Below are 20,096 nucleotides of genomic sequence, written 5' to 3' on the forward strand. Positions count from 1 at the left end.
TGTTTAAAGGCACAGTCAACTTAGTGTATGTAAACTTCTGACCCACTGGAATTGTGATACAGTGAATTATAAGTGAAATAATCTGTCTGTAAACAATTGTTGGAAAAATTACTTGTGTTATGCACAAAGTAGATGTCCTAACCGACTTGCCAAAACTATAGTTTGTTAACAAGACATTTGTGGAGTGGTTGAAAAACGAGTTTTAATGACTCCAACCTAAGTGTATGTAAACTTCCGACTTCAACTGTATCTGTGGATTCAGCAACTAGTCAGATAGGATATTTATTTAGAGTGGTGGTTTAGAGTTCATCGCGTCATAATTCTCTGAATTCATCCTCTGATTCTGTCAATTAAAGAGAGTAAATTCCCCATTCAATTTGACGCTCTGCTCATTTAGCTGGGAGCTGGGAGGGGAAGCGGCTGGTGGGGGTTCAGTGGGGTGTGAGGGTGGGTGTCCAAACTGGGAGGTGTCGTCCTAACCAGATGGGCCTCTCAGTGGCGTAGTAAGTGCAGTCCTCACATGGCAGAGGAGACTGCAGGATCTCACAGGACCAACACAGGGAATCCAGGTGGCCACAGCCCCTCCTGTCCAGCTGGAGAAGCGATGGGCCATCTGACACTCGGATGAAAATGATACACTTTTCTTTTGCTACTGCTGCTTTGTGTTGTCTTGTCAATGCCTCGCCACAAAAGCCCAGGCCAATCAAGGAATTCAGCTAATGAAGCTAGCAGAAAACCTCTTAGTTGCACTCAGATATTCATGGTCGTTGTGAAGCAAAGCAGAACGACATTTGCATTCAAGATGCAGTGAATTGTGCGTAACAAGCTGTGTAAGTGCCCAACACAAAAAAGGAGCAAACTTTTATATATCATTTTTTAAAATACAGAAAAATTCTGATACATCTTCAACTTAATGTAACACTTTATCCAAAACTGCCTTCACATTTTTATTTTACATGATATAATCCACTAATAATAAAGTAGCTTTTGGCTTATTCATTGTCAACAATGTGAGTAATCCACTGCAGTGATTTCAGGAAAAGGGGGTTTTCTTTCCTCAAATCAGTATGAAAATGTATGCACTCACTAACTGTAAGTCGCTCTGGATAAGAGCGTCTGCTAAATTACTAAAATGTAAATCCAAGTGAGAAAGTTGCATCTGCTCTTAGCCTGATCCTCAGCTGACCCAGAGGCAGGGTGGGGATAATGGTTCCCCTCTTTCTTTTTTTGTATTTGCTCAGTGCAGGGGTCAGCGGAGCTCCCAAGTGACCAGCGACAGGACCAACAGCCGACTGACTGCCTCCCCTACTCTGACTGCCCTTAATTAGTCCCCCCTCCTTGGGCTTCCCCTCAGACCTGGGGCTGCTGGGGGGACCTATTTGTGCTCCTCCACTCGTCTGAGGGGAAGGGGATAAAGGGATAGCGACTGAAGGAACAACAGCTGCTGATGGGGACATCACTCTGCTTCCCATGGAAGAGCAGCATCCTCCTGAGAAAAGGTGTGTAATCTGCAGTAATCTGATTCTCAGACATCTGTGATAGCCATTGCATGTCTCGAAGCCACATTGAACATATTAACACATGACGTCGTGTGATCTATATTATATTTACAAAAATAATCAACAGTGCAAATCATATGATGATCTTACATGGAAAGCTCTTGAAAACTTTCACAGCCACACACACAAACATAGAGATATAAAAGCCTTTACACAAGCAGTGTTAAATAGACAAAGTGTAATTTTGTGTTGATAAGAGAATCTATTGGGGTGCCAGAGGAATGCAAAAAATTGTAGGCACTTTTTTCTGACATGGTATAGTGCTGCCATCTAGAGTTGCACACACAATCTCATACACAAAGAGCTCAGTGGGTTCAGTAGTAGCAATACAAGGTGACATCATCTGTCTGATAAACAGTCTTGTGTCTGTTTAATAATTTATTTAATAAGGTGTTATTTACTTCATTGACTTGATTTTGAATGAATCTGGATTCTGCTTATTCCACATATTCAACTTCGTTTAAAATAATCATACATGTATGATAATAGAAGGTTATGAGATTTAAAAAAGGTCAACAATCCTAAATTGGTTTAGCCATGATTCTTCCGCCCTCTGGCTGTGTATATAGAGAAATACACTGCTCAAAAAAATAAAGGGAACACTTAAACAACACAATGTAAGTCAATCACACTTCTGTGAAATCAAACTGTCCACTTAGGAAGCAACACTGATTGACAATACATTTCACATGCTGTTGTGCAAATGGAATAGACAACAGGTGGAAATTATAGGCAATTAGCAAGACACCCCCAATAAAGGACTGGTTTTGCAGGTGGTGACCACAGACCACTTCTCAGTTCCTATGCTTCCTGGCTGATGTTTTGGTCACTTTTGAATGCTGGCGGTGCTTTCACTCTAGTGGTAGCATGAGACGGAGTCTACAACCCACACAAGTGGCTCAGGTAGTGCAGCTCATCCAGGATGGCACATCAATGCGAGCTGTGGCAAGAAGGTTTGCTGTGTCTGTCAGCGTAGTGTCCAGAGCATGGAGGCGCTACCAGGAGACAGGCCAGTACATCAGGAGACGTGGAGGAGGCCGTAGGAGGGCAACAACCCAGAAGCAGGACTGCTACCTCCGCCTTTGTGCAAGGAGGAGCAGGAGGAGCACTGCCAGAGCCCTGCAAAATGACCTCCAGCAGGCCACAAATGTGCATGTGTCTGCTCAAACGGTCAGAAACAGACTCCATGAGGGTGGTATGAGGGCCCGACGTCCACAGGTGGGGGTTGTGCTTACAGCCCAACACCGTGCAGGACGTTTGGCATTTGCTAGAGAACACCAAGATTGGCAAATTCGCCACTGGCGCCCTGTGCTCTTCACACATGAAAGTAGGTTCACACTGAGCACATGTGACAGACGTGACAGAGTCTGGAGACACCGTGGAGAACGTTCTGCTGCCTGCAACATCCTCCAGCATGACCGGTTTGGCGGTGGGTCAGTCATGGTGTGGGGTGGCATTTCTTTGGGGGGCTGCACAGCCCTCCATGTGCTCGCCAGAGGTAGCCTGACTGCCATTAGGTACCGAGATGAGATCCTCAGACCCCTTGTGAGACCATATGCTGGTGCGGTTGGCCCTGGGTTCCTCCTAATGCAAGACAATGCTAGACCTCATGTGGCTGGAGTGTGTCAGCAGTTCCTGCAAGAGGAAGGCATTGATGCTATGGACTGGCCCGCCCGTTCCCCAGACCTGAATCCAATTGAGCACATCTGGGACATCATGTCTCGCTCCATCCACCAACGCCACGTTGCACCACAGACTGTCCAGGAGTTGGCGGATGCTTTAGTCCAGGTCTGGGAGGAGATCCCTCAGGAGACCATCCGCCACCTCATCAGGAGCATGCCCAGGCGTTGTAGGGAGGTCATACAGGCACGTGGAGGCCACACACAAACTACTGAGCCTCATTTTGACTTGTTTTAAGGACATTACATCAAAGTTGGATCAGCCTGTAGTGTGGTTTTCCACTTTAATTTTGAGGGTGACTCCAAATCCAGACCTCCATGGGTTGATAAATTTGATTTCCATTGATAATTTTGTGTGATTTTGTTGTCAGCACATTCAACTATGTAAAGAAAAAAGTATTTAATAAGATTATTTCATTCATTCAGATCTAGGATGTGTTATTTTAGTGTTACCTTTATTTTTTTTAGCAGTAATATATATATATATATATACACATACATACACACACACATATATACATACATACAGTGGGGGGGAAAAGTATTTAGTCAGCCACCAATTGTGCAAGTTCTCCCACTTAAAAAGATGAGAGAGGCCTGTAATTTTCATCATAGGTACACGTCAACTATGACAGACAAAATGAGGAAAAAAAATCCAGAAAATCACATTGTAGGATTTTTTATGAATTTATTTGCAAATTATGGTGGAATATAAGTATTTGGTCAATAACAAAAGTTTCTCAATACTTTGTTATATACCCTTTGTTGGCAATGACACAGGTCAAACGTTCTGTGTAAGTCTTCACAAGGTTTTCACACACTGTTGCTGGTATTTTGGCCCATTCCTCCATGCAGATCTCCTCTAGAGCAGTGATGTTTTGGGGCTGTCGCTGGGCAACACGGACTTTCAACTCCCTCCAAAGGTTTTCTATGGGGTTGAGATCTGGAGACTGGCTAGGCCACTCCAGGACCTTGAAATGCTTCTTACGAAGCCACTCCTTCGTTGCCCGGGCGGTGTGTTTGGGATCATTGTCATGCTGAAAGACCCAGCCACGTTTCATCTTCAATGCCCTTGCTGATGGAAAGAGGTTTTCACTCAAAATCTCACGATACATGGCCCCATTCATTCTTTCCTTTACACGGATCAGTCGTCCTGGTCCCTTTGCAGAAAAACAGCCCCAAAGCATGATGTTTCCACCCCCATGCTTCACAGTAGGTATGGTGTTCTTTGGATGCAACTCAGCATTCTTTGTCCTCCAAACACAACGAGTTGAGTTTTTACCAAAAAGGTATATTTTGGTTTCATCTGACATTCTCCCAATCCTCTTCTGGATCATCCAAATGCACTCTAGCAAACTTCAGACGGGCCTGGACATGTACTGGCTTAAGCAGGGGGACACGTCTGGCACTGCAGGATTTGAGTCCCTGGCGGCGTAGTGTGTTACTGATGGTAGGCTTTGTTACTTTGGTCCCAGCTGTCTGCAGGCCATTCACTAGGTCCCCCTGTGTGGTTCTGGGATTTTTGCTCACCGTTCTTGTGATCATTTTGACCCCACAGGGTGAGATCTTGTATGAGATCTTGATCGAGGGAGATTATCAGTGGTCTTGTATGTCTTCCATTTCCTAATAATTGCTCCCACAGTTGATTTCTTCAAACCAAGCTGCTTACCTGTTGCAGATTCAGTCTTCTCAGCCTGGTGCAGGTCTACAATTTTGTTTCTGGTGTCCTTTGACAGCTCTTTGGTCTTGGCCATAGTGGAGTTTGGAGTGTGACTGTTTGAGGTTGTGGACAGGTGTCTTTTATACTGATAACAAGTTCAAACATGTGACATTAATACAGGTAACGAGTGGAGGACAGAGGAGGCTCTTAAAGAAGAAGTTACAGGTCTGTGAGAGCCAGAAATCTTGCTTGTTTGTAGGTGACCAAATACTTATTTTCCACCATAATTTGCAAATCAATTCATTAAAAATCCTACAATGTGATTTTCTGGAATTTTTTTTCTCAATTTGTCTGTCATAGTTGACGTGTACCTATGATGAAAATTACAGGCCTCTCTCATCTTTTTAAGTGGGAGAACATGCACAATTGGTGGCTGACTAAATACTTTTTTCCCCCACTGTACATACAGTGGGGAGAACAAGTATTTGATACACTGCCGATTTTGCAGGTTTTTCTACTTACAAAGCATGTAGAGGTCTGTAATTTTTATCATAGGTACACTTCAACTGTGAGAAAAAAACAAAAAATCCAGAAAATCACATTGTATGATTTTTAAGTAATTAATTTGCATTTTATTGCATGACATAAGTATTTGATCACCTACCAACCAGTAAGAATTCCGGCTCTCACAAACCTGTTAGTTTTTCTTTAAGAAGCCCTCCTGTTCTCCACTCATTACCTGTATTAACTGCACCTGTTTGAACTCGTTACCTGTATAAAAGACACCTGTCCACACACTCAATTAAACAGACTCCAACCTCTCCACAATGGCCAAGACCAGAGAGCTGTATAAGGACATCAGGGATAAAATTGTAGACCTGCACAGGGCTGGGATGGGCTACAGGACAATAGGCAAGCAGCTTGGTGAGAAGGCAACAACTGTTGGCGCAATTATTAGAAAATGGAAGAAGTTCAAGATGACGGTCAATCACCCTCGGTCTGGGGCTCCATGCAAGATCTCACCTCGTGGGGCATCAATGATCATGAGGAAGGTGAGGGATCAGCCCAGAACTACACGGCAGGACCTGGTCAATGACCTGAAGAGAGCTGGGACCACAGTCTCAAAGAAAACCATTAGTAACACACTACGTCGTCATGGATTAAAATCCTGCAGCGCACGCAAGGTCCCCCTGCTCAAGCCAGCGCATGTCCAGGCCCGTCTGAAGTTTGCCAATGACCATCTGGATGATCCAGAGGAGGAATGGGAGAAGGTCATGTGGTCTGATGAGACAAAAATAGAGCTTTTTGGTCTTAACTCCACTCGCCGTGTTTGGAGGAAGAAGAAGGATGAGTACAACCCCAAGAACACCATCCCAACCGTGAAGCATGGAGGTGGAAACATCATTCTTTGGGGATGCTTTTCTGCAAAGGGGACAGGACGACTGCACCGTATTGAGGGGAGGATGGATGGGGCCATGTATCGCGAGATCTTGGCCAACAACCTCCTTCCCTCAGTAAGAGCATTGAAGATGGGTCGTGGCTGGGTCTTCCAGCATGACAACGACCCGAAACACACAGCCAGGGCAACTAAGGAGTGGCTCCGTAAGAAGCATCTCAAGGTCCTGGAGTGGCCTAGCCAGTCTCCAGACCTGAACCCAATAGAAAATCTTTGGAGGGAGCTGAAAGTTCCTTATTGCCCAGCGACAGCCCCGAAACCTGAAGGATCTGGAGAAGGTCTGTATGGAGGAGTGGGCCAAAATCCCTGCTGCAGTGTGTGCAAACCTGGTCAAGACCTACAGGAAACGTATGATCTCTGTAATTGCAAACAAAGGTTTCTGTACCAAATATTAGGTTCTGCTTTTCTGATGTATCAAATACTTATGTCATGTAATAAAATGCTAATTAATTACTTAAAAATCATACAATGTGATTTTCTGGATTTTTGTTTTAGATTCCGTGCATGACATAAGTATTTGATCACCTACCAACCAGTAAGAATTCCGGCTCTCACAGTTGAAGTGTACCTATGATAAAAATTACAGACCTCTACATGCTTTGTAAGTAGGAAAACCTGCAAAATCGGCAGTGTATCAAATACTTGTTCTCCCCACTGTATATATAGTACCGGTCAAAAGTTTGGACACACCTATTAATTCCAGGGTTTTTCTTTATAAGCACCCCCACACCATAACACCTCCCCGCTTTACGGTGGGAAATACACATGCAGAGATCATCCATTCACCCACACCGCTTCTCACAAAGACACAGCGGTTGGAACCAAAAATCTCAAATTTGAACTCCAGACCAAAGGACACATTTTCACTGGTCTAATGTCCATTGCTCATGTTTTTTGGCCCAAGCAAGTCTCTTCTTCTTATTGGTGGCCTTTAGTAATGGTTTCTTTGCAGTAATTCGACCATGAAGGCCTGATTTACACAGTCTCCTCTGAACAGTTGATGTTGAGATGTGTCTGTTACTTGAACTCTGTGAAGCATTTATTTGGGCTGCAATTTCTGAGGCTGGTAACTCTAATGAACTTATCCTCTGCAGCAGAGGTCATTCTGGGTCTTCCATTCCTGTGGCTGTCCTGATGAGAGCCAGTTTCATCATAGCGCTTGATGGTTTTTGTGACTGCACATGAAGAAACTTTCCAAGTTCTTGAGATTTTCTGTGTTGACTGACCTTCATTCTTAAAGTAATGATGGACTATCTTTTCTCTTTGCTTATTTGAGCTGTTCTTGCCATAACATGGACTTGGTCTTTTACCAAATAGGGCTATATTCTGTATACCACCCCTACCTACAACTGATTGGCTCAAATGCATTAAGAAGGAAAGAAATTCCAAACATTAACTTTTAAGAAGGTGGTTGAGAGAATGCCAAGAGTGTGCAAAGCTGTCATCAAGGCAAAGGGTGGCTATTTGAAGAATCTCAAATATAAAATATATTTTGATTATTTTTAACACTTATTTGGTTACTACATGATTCCATATGTTTTATTTCATAGTTTTGATGTCTTCACTATTATTCTACAATGTAGAAAATATTAAAGAAAAAGAAAAACCCTTGAATGAGTAGGTGTTCCCAAACTTTTGACCGGTAGTGTACATACGTACATACATACACACACATACACTGAGTATACAAAACATTAAGCATGACAGACTGACCAGGTGAATCCAGGTGAAAGCTATGATCCCTTATTGATGTCCCCTGTTAAATCCACTTCAAATCAGTATAGATGAAGGGGAGGAGACAGGTTCAAGAATGATTTTTAAGCCTGGAGACAATTGAAACATGGATTGTGTATGTGTGCCATTCAGAAGGTGAATGGGCAAGACAAAATATTTAAATGCCTTTGAACGGGGTATGGTAGTAATTGCCAGGCGCACCAGTTTGTGTCAAGAACTGCAAGGCTGCTGGGTATTTCATGTTCAACAGTTTCCCATGTGTATCAAGAATGGTCCACCACCCAAAGGACATCCAGCCAACTTGACACAACCGTTGGAAGCATTGGAGTCAACATGAGCCAGCATCCCTGTGGAACGCTTCCGACATCTTGTAGAGTCCATGCCCTGACGAATTGAGGCTGTTCTGAGGGGGAGGGAATAACTATTAAATTATGTGAATTTTTATATTGTGCATGTAGCCTCCCACAAGAAAATTGGTCCTCTGTAGCTCAATTGGTAGAGCATGGCGCTTGTAACGCCAGGGTAGTGGGTTAGATCCCCGGGACCACCCATACGTAAAAATGTATGCACACATGACTGTAAGTCACTTTGGATAAAATCGTCTGCTAAATGGCATATTATTATTATTATTATAAAAAAATGAATAAAGATTTGGTCACAACAACAAAAAAGTCTACAACACAATAAAGATTAAAAGATTGATGCTATTCTAAGGAGCTTGACCCATTTTCTAGGGCAGACATGTACAACAATCAGTGCAAACCTTGAGCATGGGTTGTGAATCACACTTTATAAAAAATATATTCAAATATTAATTGAGCAAGGCATGTTCAGAGTCCAATCTCTAATCGTGTCCAGTCATTGTTCATCCCCACATTATTCACACACCACCCCAGTGGGTATAAGTTCTAGCAAGTACTAGTGTCCTTTCCAGGGGGTGTACTTGTACAGAAACAGGAGATGGGCCATTCTGGCTTGGACAAGGCTACTTACCAGTGGGTATGTTAGTGTCTTAGGAATAGGTCGCCATCATAAAGGGCACTTGGTGTTACAGAAGTCTCCTGACTGAAACAGGTTGTAGACATTTACCAGTGGGAACATGATGGCAGAGCCCAGCAGAGAGCCTGTCTGTGCCGCTGCTCCACACCACACCAGGGCGCTGTGGCTCTCATCCCTCAGGATGACACCCACCATCACCTTAACATAAGACAGGGTCCCCGTGAAGAAGACCCACGACAGCACCTGAGGGTTACAAGGTAACATTATCAGCAATGTTCCCTCTAATTTTCACTGAGCAAATTTCAGTTCTGCTGAGCGCAAACCTGAATGTTGTGAAAATTCTGTGCAACTTCCGGCACACGTTTACTGTGAACACTGAGGCTGTACCCACTAAGTTAGGTTTAACAGTGGTCAAGTAGGCTACTGTGGCTATTTGATCATAATGTAGGCCTACCAGAGTGGCCTACCATCAAAAACAATGGAGAAAATGCATCCCATAACATTTTAACATGGAAATAGCTGTTCTATCATTCAGCCTACAGTAGCAGCCAATGTGTGGTGTTCAATGTAGGCCTACATTCAATGAGACTTTTGAAAAAAACATGCAGGGCTTAACATTAACCTGTTTATCCACTTGTCCTTTAGACAAGGAGGTGACTGAAAATGTTGTGGTGGTGTTTGATTTAAGAAATGCATCATTATTCCCATAACATTATTACAGAGAATCAGACAAATGATGCTACCCTCTGCCTATTGGCTACTTAGCTTATTCAAGCCTGTCTCAAAATACAACACTGCCCCTTTCAGACAAAAAAAAGCTCTTTACCTGACTCGCTTTTCAAAGATGCATATGCTTTTCAAAGATGTCTAGAAATGCACACGTTTTGTGCTATTGTAGGAAGCAATCACTCCCCCATTGCTGACTACAAATAATCTATAACTGGGCTAATAACTCACTAACTAGCAAAGGATATGAACAAATGTGCACACGTCGCTACATGTAGCTTTGATCTCAAAACAAGCGCATCTACTCACGACCGCTGATGCAGTACAAACAGTCCAGTTCGAAGTGAATGGCACATATCCATATATGGTAATTGTCTATTTGCATATAGGCCTACTGCAGCTCTGATTGGTTATGGCACACCAGTGCCTGAGTCCTGCCTGTCAATGCAATAGAATCCTACTTCGACACGTTCTGCCTACAACAAAATCTCTTGTATAGTTAGCTTTGACTACTAAGTCTTGCATAGTTTGTTTTGTTTCGGTATGTTGCATTGAAAGTGGCTTATATTGTGTTGATTCTATCACAATTCCCACAGTAAAGGAAAACGTTGATAGTGTTAACTAACTGGGAAAACTCTAGAAAGTTCAGTGAAGTTGAATCTGGTGCTTCTCTGCACGTGCTGATATTTCTTCTGTGCCACAGTCCCGGGGGAAATACGCACCTGCGCGCAGCTTAGAGGGAACATTAGTTATCAGTAGGGCTTATTCAACATTTATTATTTACACTTTTAATATTCAAATTGAGTGTAATAATTTGAATTGAGAGGACATAAGATAAACGGTTTATGGCTTTTCAGTATTGACAAGTTGCTCAACACAATGCCTACAGGCTAAAAACACAAACAAGTTTCTCAACACTGAGTCAATGTAAAGGCTAATAACAGTTGCCCAACACTTAGTATAATTCTGAGTTGAACTTTGCAACAACTGTGATAGAGGATTTAGGTGTGCGGCATTATATAAGGTTTTCCTAGAATGGGGTCCTAATCCAGGCACTCCTGCAACTTATCCAGAAAGCCGCAGCCCGCCTGGTGTTCAACGTTCCCAAGTTCTCCCACGTCACCCTGCTCCTCCGCACACTCCACTGGCTTCCAGGCAAAGCTCGCATCCACTACAAAACTATGGTCCTTGCCTACGGAACCGCAAGAGGAACTACCCCTCCCTACCTTCAGGCTATGCTCAAACCCTACACCCCAACCCGAGTACTCCGTTCTGCCACCTACAGGACAGCAGCTCCCGCTCAGCCCAGTCAAAGCTCTTCTCTGTCCTGACACCCCAATGGTGGAACCAGCTTCCCCCTGAAGGTAGGACAGAAGAGTCCCTGCCCATCTTCCCAAAACATCTTAAACCCTTAAATAATCCCACATCACCCCCCCTCCCCCTAAACAAAACGAGAAAAAAAACTTGCCTTTTGTGAACTAACACTCACACTTGACTTTTCCCCCTCTACTAGCACTGACTTTGCTGATTTATTGAGGAAAAATGTACTTACTATGACTGAGATATGTGGTTGTCCCACCTAGCTATCTTAAGATAAGTCTCTCTGGATAAGAGCGTCTGCTAAATCACTAAAATGTAAATGTTATCTGGGTATAGTTATTGTAGATCATTGGTATTCCAGAAAAGAAAAGGTATTCCATAAATGACAGCACAACTTTGTCACTATTCCTTTTCTGGAATACCAAGGATCAATGAACTGACAGAGAGCCAACCGTTTCTTAGAAAGTGTCTCTGGACTGAGACCTATAGTATCTCTACAGGTGGAGGTGTGTTACTCACTATGATGGCTTCTCCCAATGCGGAGCCTTGTAGTAGTGGACATGGACTCATGGTGGCCATTGCCATGTTGTATCCTCCAAAGACTGATCCAAGGAGACACATTACACCCAGGAGCACTAGTGACCTAAACAGAGACTCAGGACAGGAACTAGTTAGGTACCTGTATCTGAAGTAAAGACATTCTAGATAACCACAGAGATAGCCGCAGTGAGGGAAAGCTTATATACTATATTTTTACCTTAGCATGCTGTAAAATGTGTCACCTTTAACAGTGGGAAGCTATTTCAACCATATTAATCAATTTAGAGAGTTACTGAGGCTATTTGAGGTTTTACCTTTCAGGAAACAACATGGCGACTATACAGGCCACCGGGTTGGCACAGGATGCCAGAGCAGCCGACAGGTGATAAGCTAGGTTACCGTAGGGCATACAGGAGTATGTCTGCACCGAGGGCAAGAGGCCGTTAGTCGCCCCATTCACCCAGACCACCATGGAATAGATAAAAGTTAACTGAAAAACAGAGTGGCCTGGTTTAGCCAGCTGTGGCCTGGGTTGACATGATTCCTCACTGTGACGTTTTGGGTTTGAGTTCTCCCCTTCAGTCACTGCTCCAGGGTTGTCCAGTCCGGAGCAGACTGACGCCACTGTGTCAGTGTCTGGAACTAGGTTCTCTGTGGACAGTTCAAAGGTACTTGGGAGCCTGTTAAGTGCAGAGAATGCTGCCAGGCTGATGCACATCATGGCCGCCAGGAAGAAGAAAAACACCTCGGTGGAGAAGTTGGGCGGTAGATACTGGGTCTGGACAATGTACATATCCTCTTCAGTGAGGTTACCAGAGAACTGAGTGGCATTCACACACTTGGCCATGCCGATGCCCTGGCCGAGAGCCACCAGACCAGGGATAAAGCCACTCAGGCCCTCTCCAATGAAGTAGGTGGTGATGTAGCGGGCTGGCAGCTGCATCATGAAGGGCAGGAAGGTGACAGAGGAGGTGCAGTCCACCAAGGCCAGGAAGAAGGTGAGGATAAAGAAGGCTGTGCTCTGAGACGCCGCCGCCACCACTGTGGTCTCATCCCAGGAGAACGCCAGCAGTATACAGGCCAGGACACCTATGGACAACACGCTGTATATGGCAGCGCTCTCCTTCAGACGGCCCGGACACAGCTTGTGCATGAGAGTGACCAGCAGAGGCCCCAGGTTGGCGAGCTGGATGATAACGGTCAGGTAAGATGGTAGTTCCCAGCCCTCGGGGAGGGTCTTAACAATGAGGGGGAGCTCCACCCACAGGCCGTTGACAGCCACCCAGGAGCCCAGGCCGAAGCAGCAGGCCAGCACATGGATCAGCAGAGACATGGCTGTATTGTTGCTGGTCTCAGTCAGGTCAGGTGAGGTGAGGTAGTCTTCTGGAGGAACTTCTGATCTGAAGTGAAGATCTCTCCGAACAGTTTCAACCCGGCCAGCCCTCAGAGCCTAGAAAAATTGGAAATATCGAGATACCATTAACACTTAAAGACATTGCTGCTAAAACGATCAAATTAGATTTAGGGTCAAATGAGTAGGACAATAATTATGCTAGTAAAAGTTTTAGATGTTAGTATTGTAGTACCAAATCTCTCTTTAAGGATCTATCAACTGGTAGGCCTTGCCCTATAGCCTGGACCATCATTACTGATTAACCAAGAGCAAATATCACATTGTTATTGTGGGCTTACCAAATCTGTTCTTACTTATTGAAAGTGCATTCCTTTTGTCATTTAATCAAACAGCTTTTTACCGTGCTGTTTTACACTTTAACTTTAGTCATACAGGGTGAAGCAACCTGTCATAAGCAGATCTAGGTCAACTAGTTCAACGCTGATGCTCTCGGCTGTGTTTACACAGGCAGCCCAATTCTGATCTTTTAATTCACAAAATTGGTATTTTGACCAATCAGATCAGCTCTGAAAAATATCTAATGTGAAAAGATCTGATGTGATTGGTCAAAAGACCAATTAGTGGAAAAAAGATCAGAATTGGGCTGCCTGTGTAAAGCCCTATATATTTATGCACAGGGTGTTGCTCAAGGGTGCAAATGTCACACTTCACACTTTGAAATGACTGGTTTAGTTACACTGAATACCTACAAGTAAAAAGTAAAAAAAATTAAGTCATGGACAACTACCTAACCGTGTAGCTGGAGTAATGATTATCAGATGTAATGTATTTTAAATGAATACACAGATGAGACCATTGAGGAGACCATGAAACTTTGAGACAATACTAGCAATATAACAGATAAGTATTTCAGTCTACTCTACACAGTCGCATGTCAACCAGCTGAAGTCATTTTCACTTCCCTAACACATGGTCTAGAAATACAACATACCACAAGGCAGTAGAGGCCAGCCTGACCAGCCCGATGCCTGCCGACGACCTAGATCACACAGGACACACAATTCTCAGAGGCCTCAACTCGTGACACTGACAATCCAAACCTTGAACTGGCTCAAGCTGCTGAACATCACACACTGTACACAAAGTAACAAATGTTTCACTGTTCTCATTGTTCAACTAGAAATTGTATCCGTTTCATATCAACCATTGTCTGTTAAGATGCATCTATACGTAATTCAGAATGACTATATATTCTTGAGACTCATAAGCATAATTTGCACCATGCTATTCTTGGTCGTGGCTTTTTAGCCTTTGCATTTTCACATGAGCACCTATACCCAAAACTCTGTATTAAAACTTTTACGTCGACCGGATCCTGGAACTCAAGTCTCTTCTTTTACCTTTACAAAGTAAACTTTGCTACTGCACAATTCGGTCTACATGGCCATGCTCATTTCCCATCTCTGCTAGTGAAACATCAGACAGGCGTTTTGCTGTCACACCATTTCATGATGTTGGTCTGACATTCTCATTTGTTAGGCCCATTCTGTGTATCTGGCTTACAAAGGCCAGATGTGTTACAGTAATTCACACAAAGTATATTTTAAAGTGAAGGGAGGGCAAGAACCTTTACTTCATATTGATCACCATTATTCTTGTCAGAGGAATAGATCATCAGAATCTACCGGAAAAAGGCCTCCTTTACAATATATGAAATTGATACACTTAAGCTTCCATTATTGTTCCATTGCTTGCCTCTAGGGCACTGCAACATTATCTATACAACTCATAGGATTCAAGCAGATAAAAAAATTGTACTCACAGGTTTCTTGAGCCACTGGGTGGATGCCCTATTGAGGAATCCAACTTCCTCACTCTGTCATCCTATATACACAGAGCTTTTTTGGGACAGTGTGACCGGCTCCTCTCTCCTTCACACGCAGGCTAGAGGATAAACTAAGAAACTAGTGCCTTGTGGGTAGTTCAGAGTCCAGTCCAGCAGTCAGCTCCACCATGTTAGATTAAACTCAACTGTGTCCTTTTTAAGTCTGTGCAACAGCCATAAAGTCAGACACAGTAACGATGGGACGTCCCCTTCCTCAGCCTGCCCAGCCCCGTTAGACTAATGGGAGACCTACGGTCCCTTTTCTCATTCCACAATTACAGTGCATTTGGAAAGTACAGACCCCTTCATTGATTCCACATTGTTACGTTACAGCCTTATTCTAAAATGGATTAAATTGTTTTCCCCCCCTCATCTACCCTCAATACCCCATAATGACAAAGCAAAAACAGGTTTAGAAATTGTAGCATATTTATTACAAATAAACTGAAATATCACATTTACATAAGTATTCAGACCTTTTACTCAGTACTTTGTTGAAGCACCTTTGCCAGCTATTACAGCCTCAAGTCTTTTTGGGTATGACGCTACAAGCTTGGCACACCTGTATTTGGGGAGTTTCTCCCATTCTTCTCTTCAGATCCTCTCAAGCTCTGTCAGGTTGGATGGGGAGCGTCGCTGCACAGCCATATTCGATCAGGTTCAAGTCCGGGCTCTGGCTGGGCCACTCAAGGACATTCAGAGACTTGTCCCGAAGCCACTCCTGCGTTGTCTTCGCTGTGTGCTTAGGGTCGTTGTCCTGTTGGAAGGTGAACCGTCGCCCCAGTCTGAGGTCTTCAGCGCTCTGGAGCAGGTTTTCATCAAGGATCTCTCTGTATTTCGCTCCGTTCCTCTCGAGCCGGACTAGTCTCCCAGTTCCTGCCGCTGAAAAACATCCCCACAGCATGAAGCTGCCACCACCATGCTTCACCATAGGGATGGTATTGGCCAGGTGATGAGCGGTGCCTGGTTTTCTCCAGACATGACACTTGGCATTCAGGCCAAAGAGTTCAATCTTGGTTTCATCAGACTAGAGAATATTGTTTCCTTTAGGTGCCTCTTGGCAAACTCCAAGCGGGCTGTCATGTGCCTTTTACTGAGGAGTGGCTTCCGTCTGGCCACGCTACCATTAAGGACTGATTGGTGGAGTGCTGCAGAGATGGGAGAACCATCCAGAAGGACAACCATCTCCAAAGAGGAACTCTGGAGCTCTGTCAGAGTGACCATCGGGTTCTTGGTCACCTCCCTGACCAAGGCCCTTCTCCCCCAATTGCTCAGTTTGGCCAGGCGGCCAGCTCTAGGAAGAGTCTTGGGGGTTCCAAACGTATTCAATTTAAGAGTGATGGAGGCCACTGTGTTCTTTGGGACCTTCAATGCTGCAGAAATGTTTTGGTACCCTTGCCCAGATCTGAGCCTCAAAACAATCCTGTCTCGGAGCTCAACGGACAATTCCTTCGACCTCATGGCTTGGTTTTTCCTCTGACATGCACTTCTTCTTCGGTATAATGGCGTATCACAACAATTATATGTGCATTCCATCACCTACTATACAGGTGGATAATAATGATCCAAACAGAGAAAATATAAAAATTCCATACAAACCTAAATGTTAATTAAACTAAAATCAGCCTGCTTTTCTGTTTTAATCAGGTCCTTACACAGGCTCAGAAGGATCCTGTGATGGCGGGGCATTTCCTGGCGACAGTAGTCCTTGCAGTGCTTCTGCTGTTATGTCTTGGAGGCCCAAAAACTTAGCGGCTGCAGATATGATGTCCAGCTTCTTGGACTTCTTGGACACTTGTGCAGTACAATTAATAACTGTGGCTATAAAGGTTACAAAGTCCACCTTCTTCACAATAAGTGTATCCAGATCACTTGATTGACGTATAACATTTGCAACTGGTTGTGGTGTATCCACCGCTATATCTCTTCAGAACTGTGGCCTCTTGCCATTTCAACGCCTCCACATAGATTTGCTGTACAGCCCTGATCCTTGACACCTCAACCTCTTTCCCCCTAACAGGGCACTCGGGGAATTCGGAAATATGATCCCCACCACAGTTGCAACATTTTACATTCACAGACTCTTCAATAACATATTCATTCCGTCTGCAAACACTTGACACATGGACAAACTTTTTACACTTCATTCATTGCATCGGGTTTTGCACGAACGCTCTTACGGCATATCTTTTATATATCCCAACTTTACATAGGGTGGTAAATACTCATCAAACATCAATAATACAGATAAACTTTGCTATTTTTCCCCATTCTCTATACGTGTCAAGCGACGTGCATTAACTACTTCTGGAGTTTTTAGCCTAAGATGTTAATTATCAATGTCCAACCGGACGCCAGAGATAACACCTTTCACCGGTGTCCTGCTCCGAAAATCAAAACTGTGCACTTCAAGTGTGGATAATTTCACGAGCCACAATGCACGCTCATTTTGCTCTTTAGATACACACGATAAACACCATACCACTCCTGGTTACTTTGACTGCATCCACTTTTCCCAACTCCTTCTTTACCGTCCTCGTGACTTCAAAAGGGTTTCCCAAATAAATATCCGTATCCAAAAAAACATACTCCAACAAGCAACGATTCATCAGACTCATTTTCCACACATTTTTTTGCCCTTTTTGTTCCATTTCAGCTTCAAATGACACTTCTGCTTCCGCCATCTCACTGTCCTTCCCTGACATGCACAGTCAACTGTGGGACCTTATATAGACAGGTGTGTGCCTTTCCAAATCATGTCCAATCAATTTAATTTACCACAGGTGGACTCCAATCAAGTTGTAGAAACATCTCAAGGATGACCAATGGAAACAGAATGCACCTCGGAAAGTATTCAGACCCCTTGACTTTATCCACATTTTGTTACATTACAGCCCTATTCTAAAATGGATAAAATAAAATTCTCATCAATCTACACATAATACCCCATAATAACAAAGTGAAAACAAGTTTTTAGAAATTTTTGCAAATGTATAAAAAATAAATACCTTATTTACATAAGTCTTCAGACCTTTTGCTATGACACTCGAAATTGAGCTCAGGTGCAGCCTGTTTCCATTGATCATCCATGAGCTGTTTCTACAATTTGATTGGAGTCCACCTGTGGTAAATTCAATTGATTGGACATGATTTGAAAAGGCACACACCTGTCTATATAAGGTCCCACAGTTGACAGTGCATGTCGGAGCAAAAACCAAGCCATGAGGTCGAAGGAATTGTCCGTAGAGCTCCGAGACAGGATTGTCTGCAACATGGAAGGTCCCCAAGAACAGTGGCCTCCATCATTCTTAAATGGATGAAGTTTGGAACCATAAAAGACTCTTCCTAGAGCTGTCCGCACCGGCCAAACTGAGCAATCGGGGGAGAAGGGCCTTGGTCAGGGAGGTGACCAAGAACCCGATGGTCACTCTGACAGAGCTCCAGAGTTCCTCTGTGGAGATGGGAGAACATTCCAGAAGGACAACCATCTCTGCAGCACTCCACCAATCAGGCCTTTATGGTAGAGTGGCCAGACGGAAGACACTCCTCAGTAAAATGCACTTGACAGGCCACTTGGAGTTTGCCAAAAGGCATCTAAAGGACTCTGACCATGAGAAACAAGATTCTCTGGTCTGATGAAACCAAGATTGAACTCTTTGGCCTGAATGCCAAGCGTCACGTCTGGAGGAAACCTGGCACCATCCCTACGGTGAAGCATGGCGGTGGCAGCATCATGCTGTGGGGATGTTTTTCAGCGGCAAGGACTGGGAGACTAGTCAGGATTGAGGGAAAGATGAACAGAGCAAAGTACAGAGAGATCCTTCATGAAAACCTGCTCCAGAGCGCTCAGGACCTCAGACTGGGGCGAAGGTTCACCTTCCAACAGGACAACGACCCTAAGCACACAGCCAAGACAACGCAGGAGTGGCTTCGGGACAAGTCTCTGAATGTCCTTGAGTAGCCTAGCCAGAGCCCGGACATTAACCCAATCGAACATCTCTGAAGAGACCTGTTTTTACTTTGTCATTATGGGGTATTGTGTGTAATTGATGAGGGGGGAAAACAATTTAATCCATTTTAGAATACGGCTGTAACGTAACAAAATGTGGAAAAGGTCAAGGGGTCTGAATACTTTCTGAATGCACTGTATGTAAGCCATTTTATAATGTGCACAAGGGCAATTATGTCCACATAACTTTAAATGCTGAACTTTGAAGCTAATAGGACTGCACCCTTTTGATATAATATTTCTTCTGATCCCAATTCAAGAGGAGCATAATAATTGTAATATTGTACTTTATAAGCTCAATAAACTAGCCACCTTTATTACTGATAAAGTCAAAACAGATCACACTGACATTTACTGCATGTTAGGTAAGATCACTCAAAGGGAACAGACGTAAACACTATACATAAGATAATGTACGGACCAAGATATTGTGTAAAAGTACAATCACTGTAGTTTCATAACCCATACTTACAGTGTTTGAATGACCTTAAACCCAATGACACTAGTAATCTGAGACAAACATGGGAAATGCCTGCAGGGGGTTAGATCCATAGGACTCTAGACACTATACATAAGTGTGAAGGCATGATGCAAGATTTATGGGGGAAGAAAACTGGTCAATTCTACTCCCCTATAACTAAGGACCAAAAGAGGTAGCTAATTCAAGTTCTCCATTCAAGGGTTGTTAGCTTAAATGGTTGTTAGTATTGTATTGAGTTAATACACCCAATTACACTTATGAACTTAAACATTACTGGGTATAGGAGGCTAAATATCAGTGGTTGCCTTTGTCATGGCCATGAGAGTGTTGACCACAGTGACAGCATGAAGGGCTTACTACTTCAGGCATCTTGCCATAAACTGCTGCAGTCACATGCATTTCCAGTGGAGCTCGTAAATAAATTGCTATACAAGATACACAAAGCCAAGAAAAACCCTAAATATTTTCACATATTTGTTGGGTCAAGCTCTCTAAATCAATGGGGAGGTAAGGTAATTGACTGGTTGATCTTTATGTTTAGAACCTGATAAGAAAAATTTATCTAATTTATATCTTGCACTGAACAACATCCACAAATACTCTCTTAATCGGTGGATTATAATTATAAACAAGTCAGGAAACTGTTGACAGGCTGGGGTTCTTTCTCCATTACAAAAAGGCAGCACACAAAATG

The 20,096-nt window shown here is 43.6% G+C and overlaps 1 protein-coding gene across 2 annotated transcripts; it reads right to left on the reverse strand.

Moving 5' to 3' along the window:
- Nucleotides 1–8,752: 8,752 nt before the first annotated feature.
- Nucleotides 8,753–15,023, reverse strand: slc52a3 (solute carrier family 52 member 3). Of its 2 annotated transcripts, XM_041857943.1 has the most exons (4): nucleotides 14,850–15,023; nucleotides 11,988–13,123; nucleotides 11,653–11,776; nucleotides 8,753–9,330 (listed from the first exon to the last, which is right to left on the reverse strand). In XM_041857943.1, exons 2-4 carry the CDS (start codon nucleotides 13,004–13,006, stop codon nucleotides 9,118–9,120), a joined length of 1,356 nt encoding a protein of 451 aa, XP_041713877.1. In that variant the 5' UTR covers nucleotides 13,007–13,123; nucleotides 14,850–15,023; the 3' UTR covers nucleotides 8,753–9,117. The 2 variants fall into 2 exon arrangements, with proteins under 2 accessions (XP_041713877.1, XP_041713878.1); XM_041857944.1 differs by lacking the exon at nucleotides 14,850–15,023 and having other exon boundaries at nucleotides 11,988–13,517.
- Between the last annotated feature and the right edge of the window lie 5,073 nt (nucleotides 15,024–20,096).

This window comes from Coregonus clupeaformis, chromosome 30, assembly GCF_020615455.1.
Source record: "Coregonus clupeaformis isolate EN_2021a chromosome 30, ASM2061545v1, whole genome shotgun sequence".
NCBI classification, from domain to species: domain Eukaryota; kingdom Metazoa; phylum Chordata; class Actinopteri; order Salmoniformes; family Salmonidae; genus Coregonus; species Coregonus clupeaformis.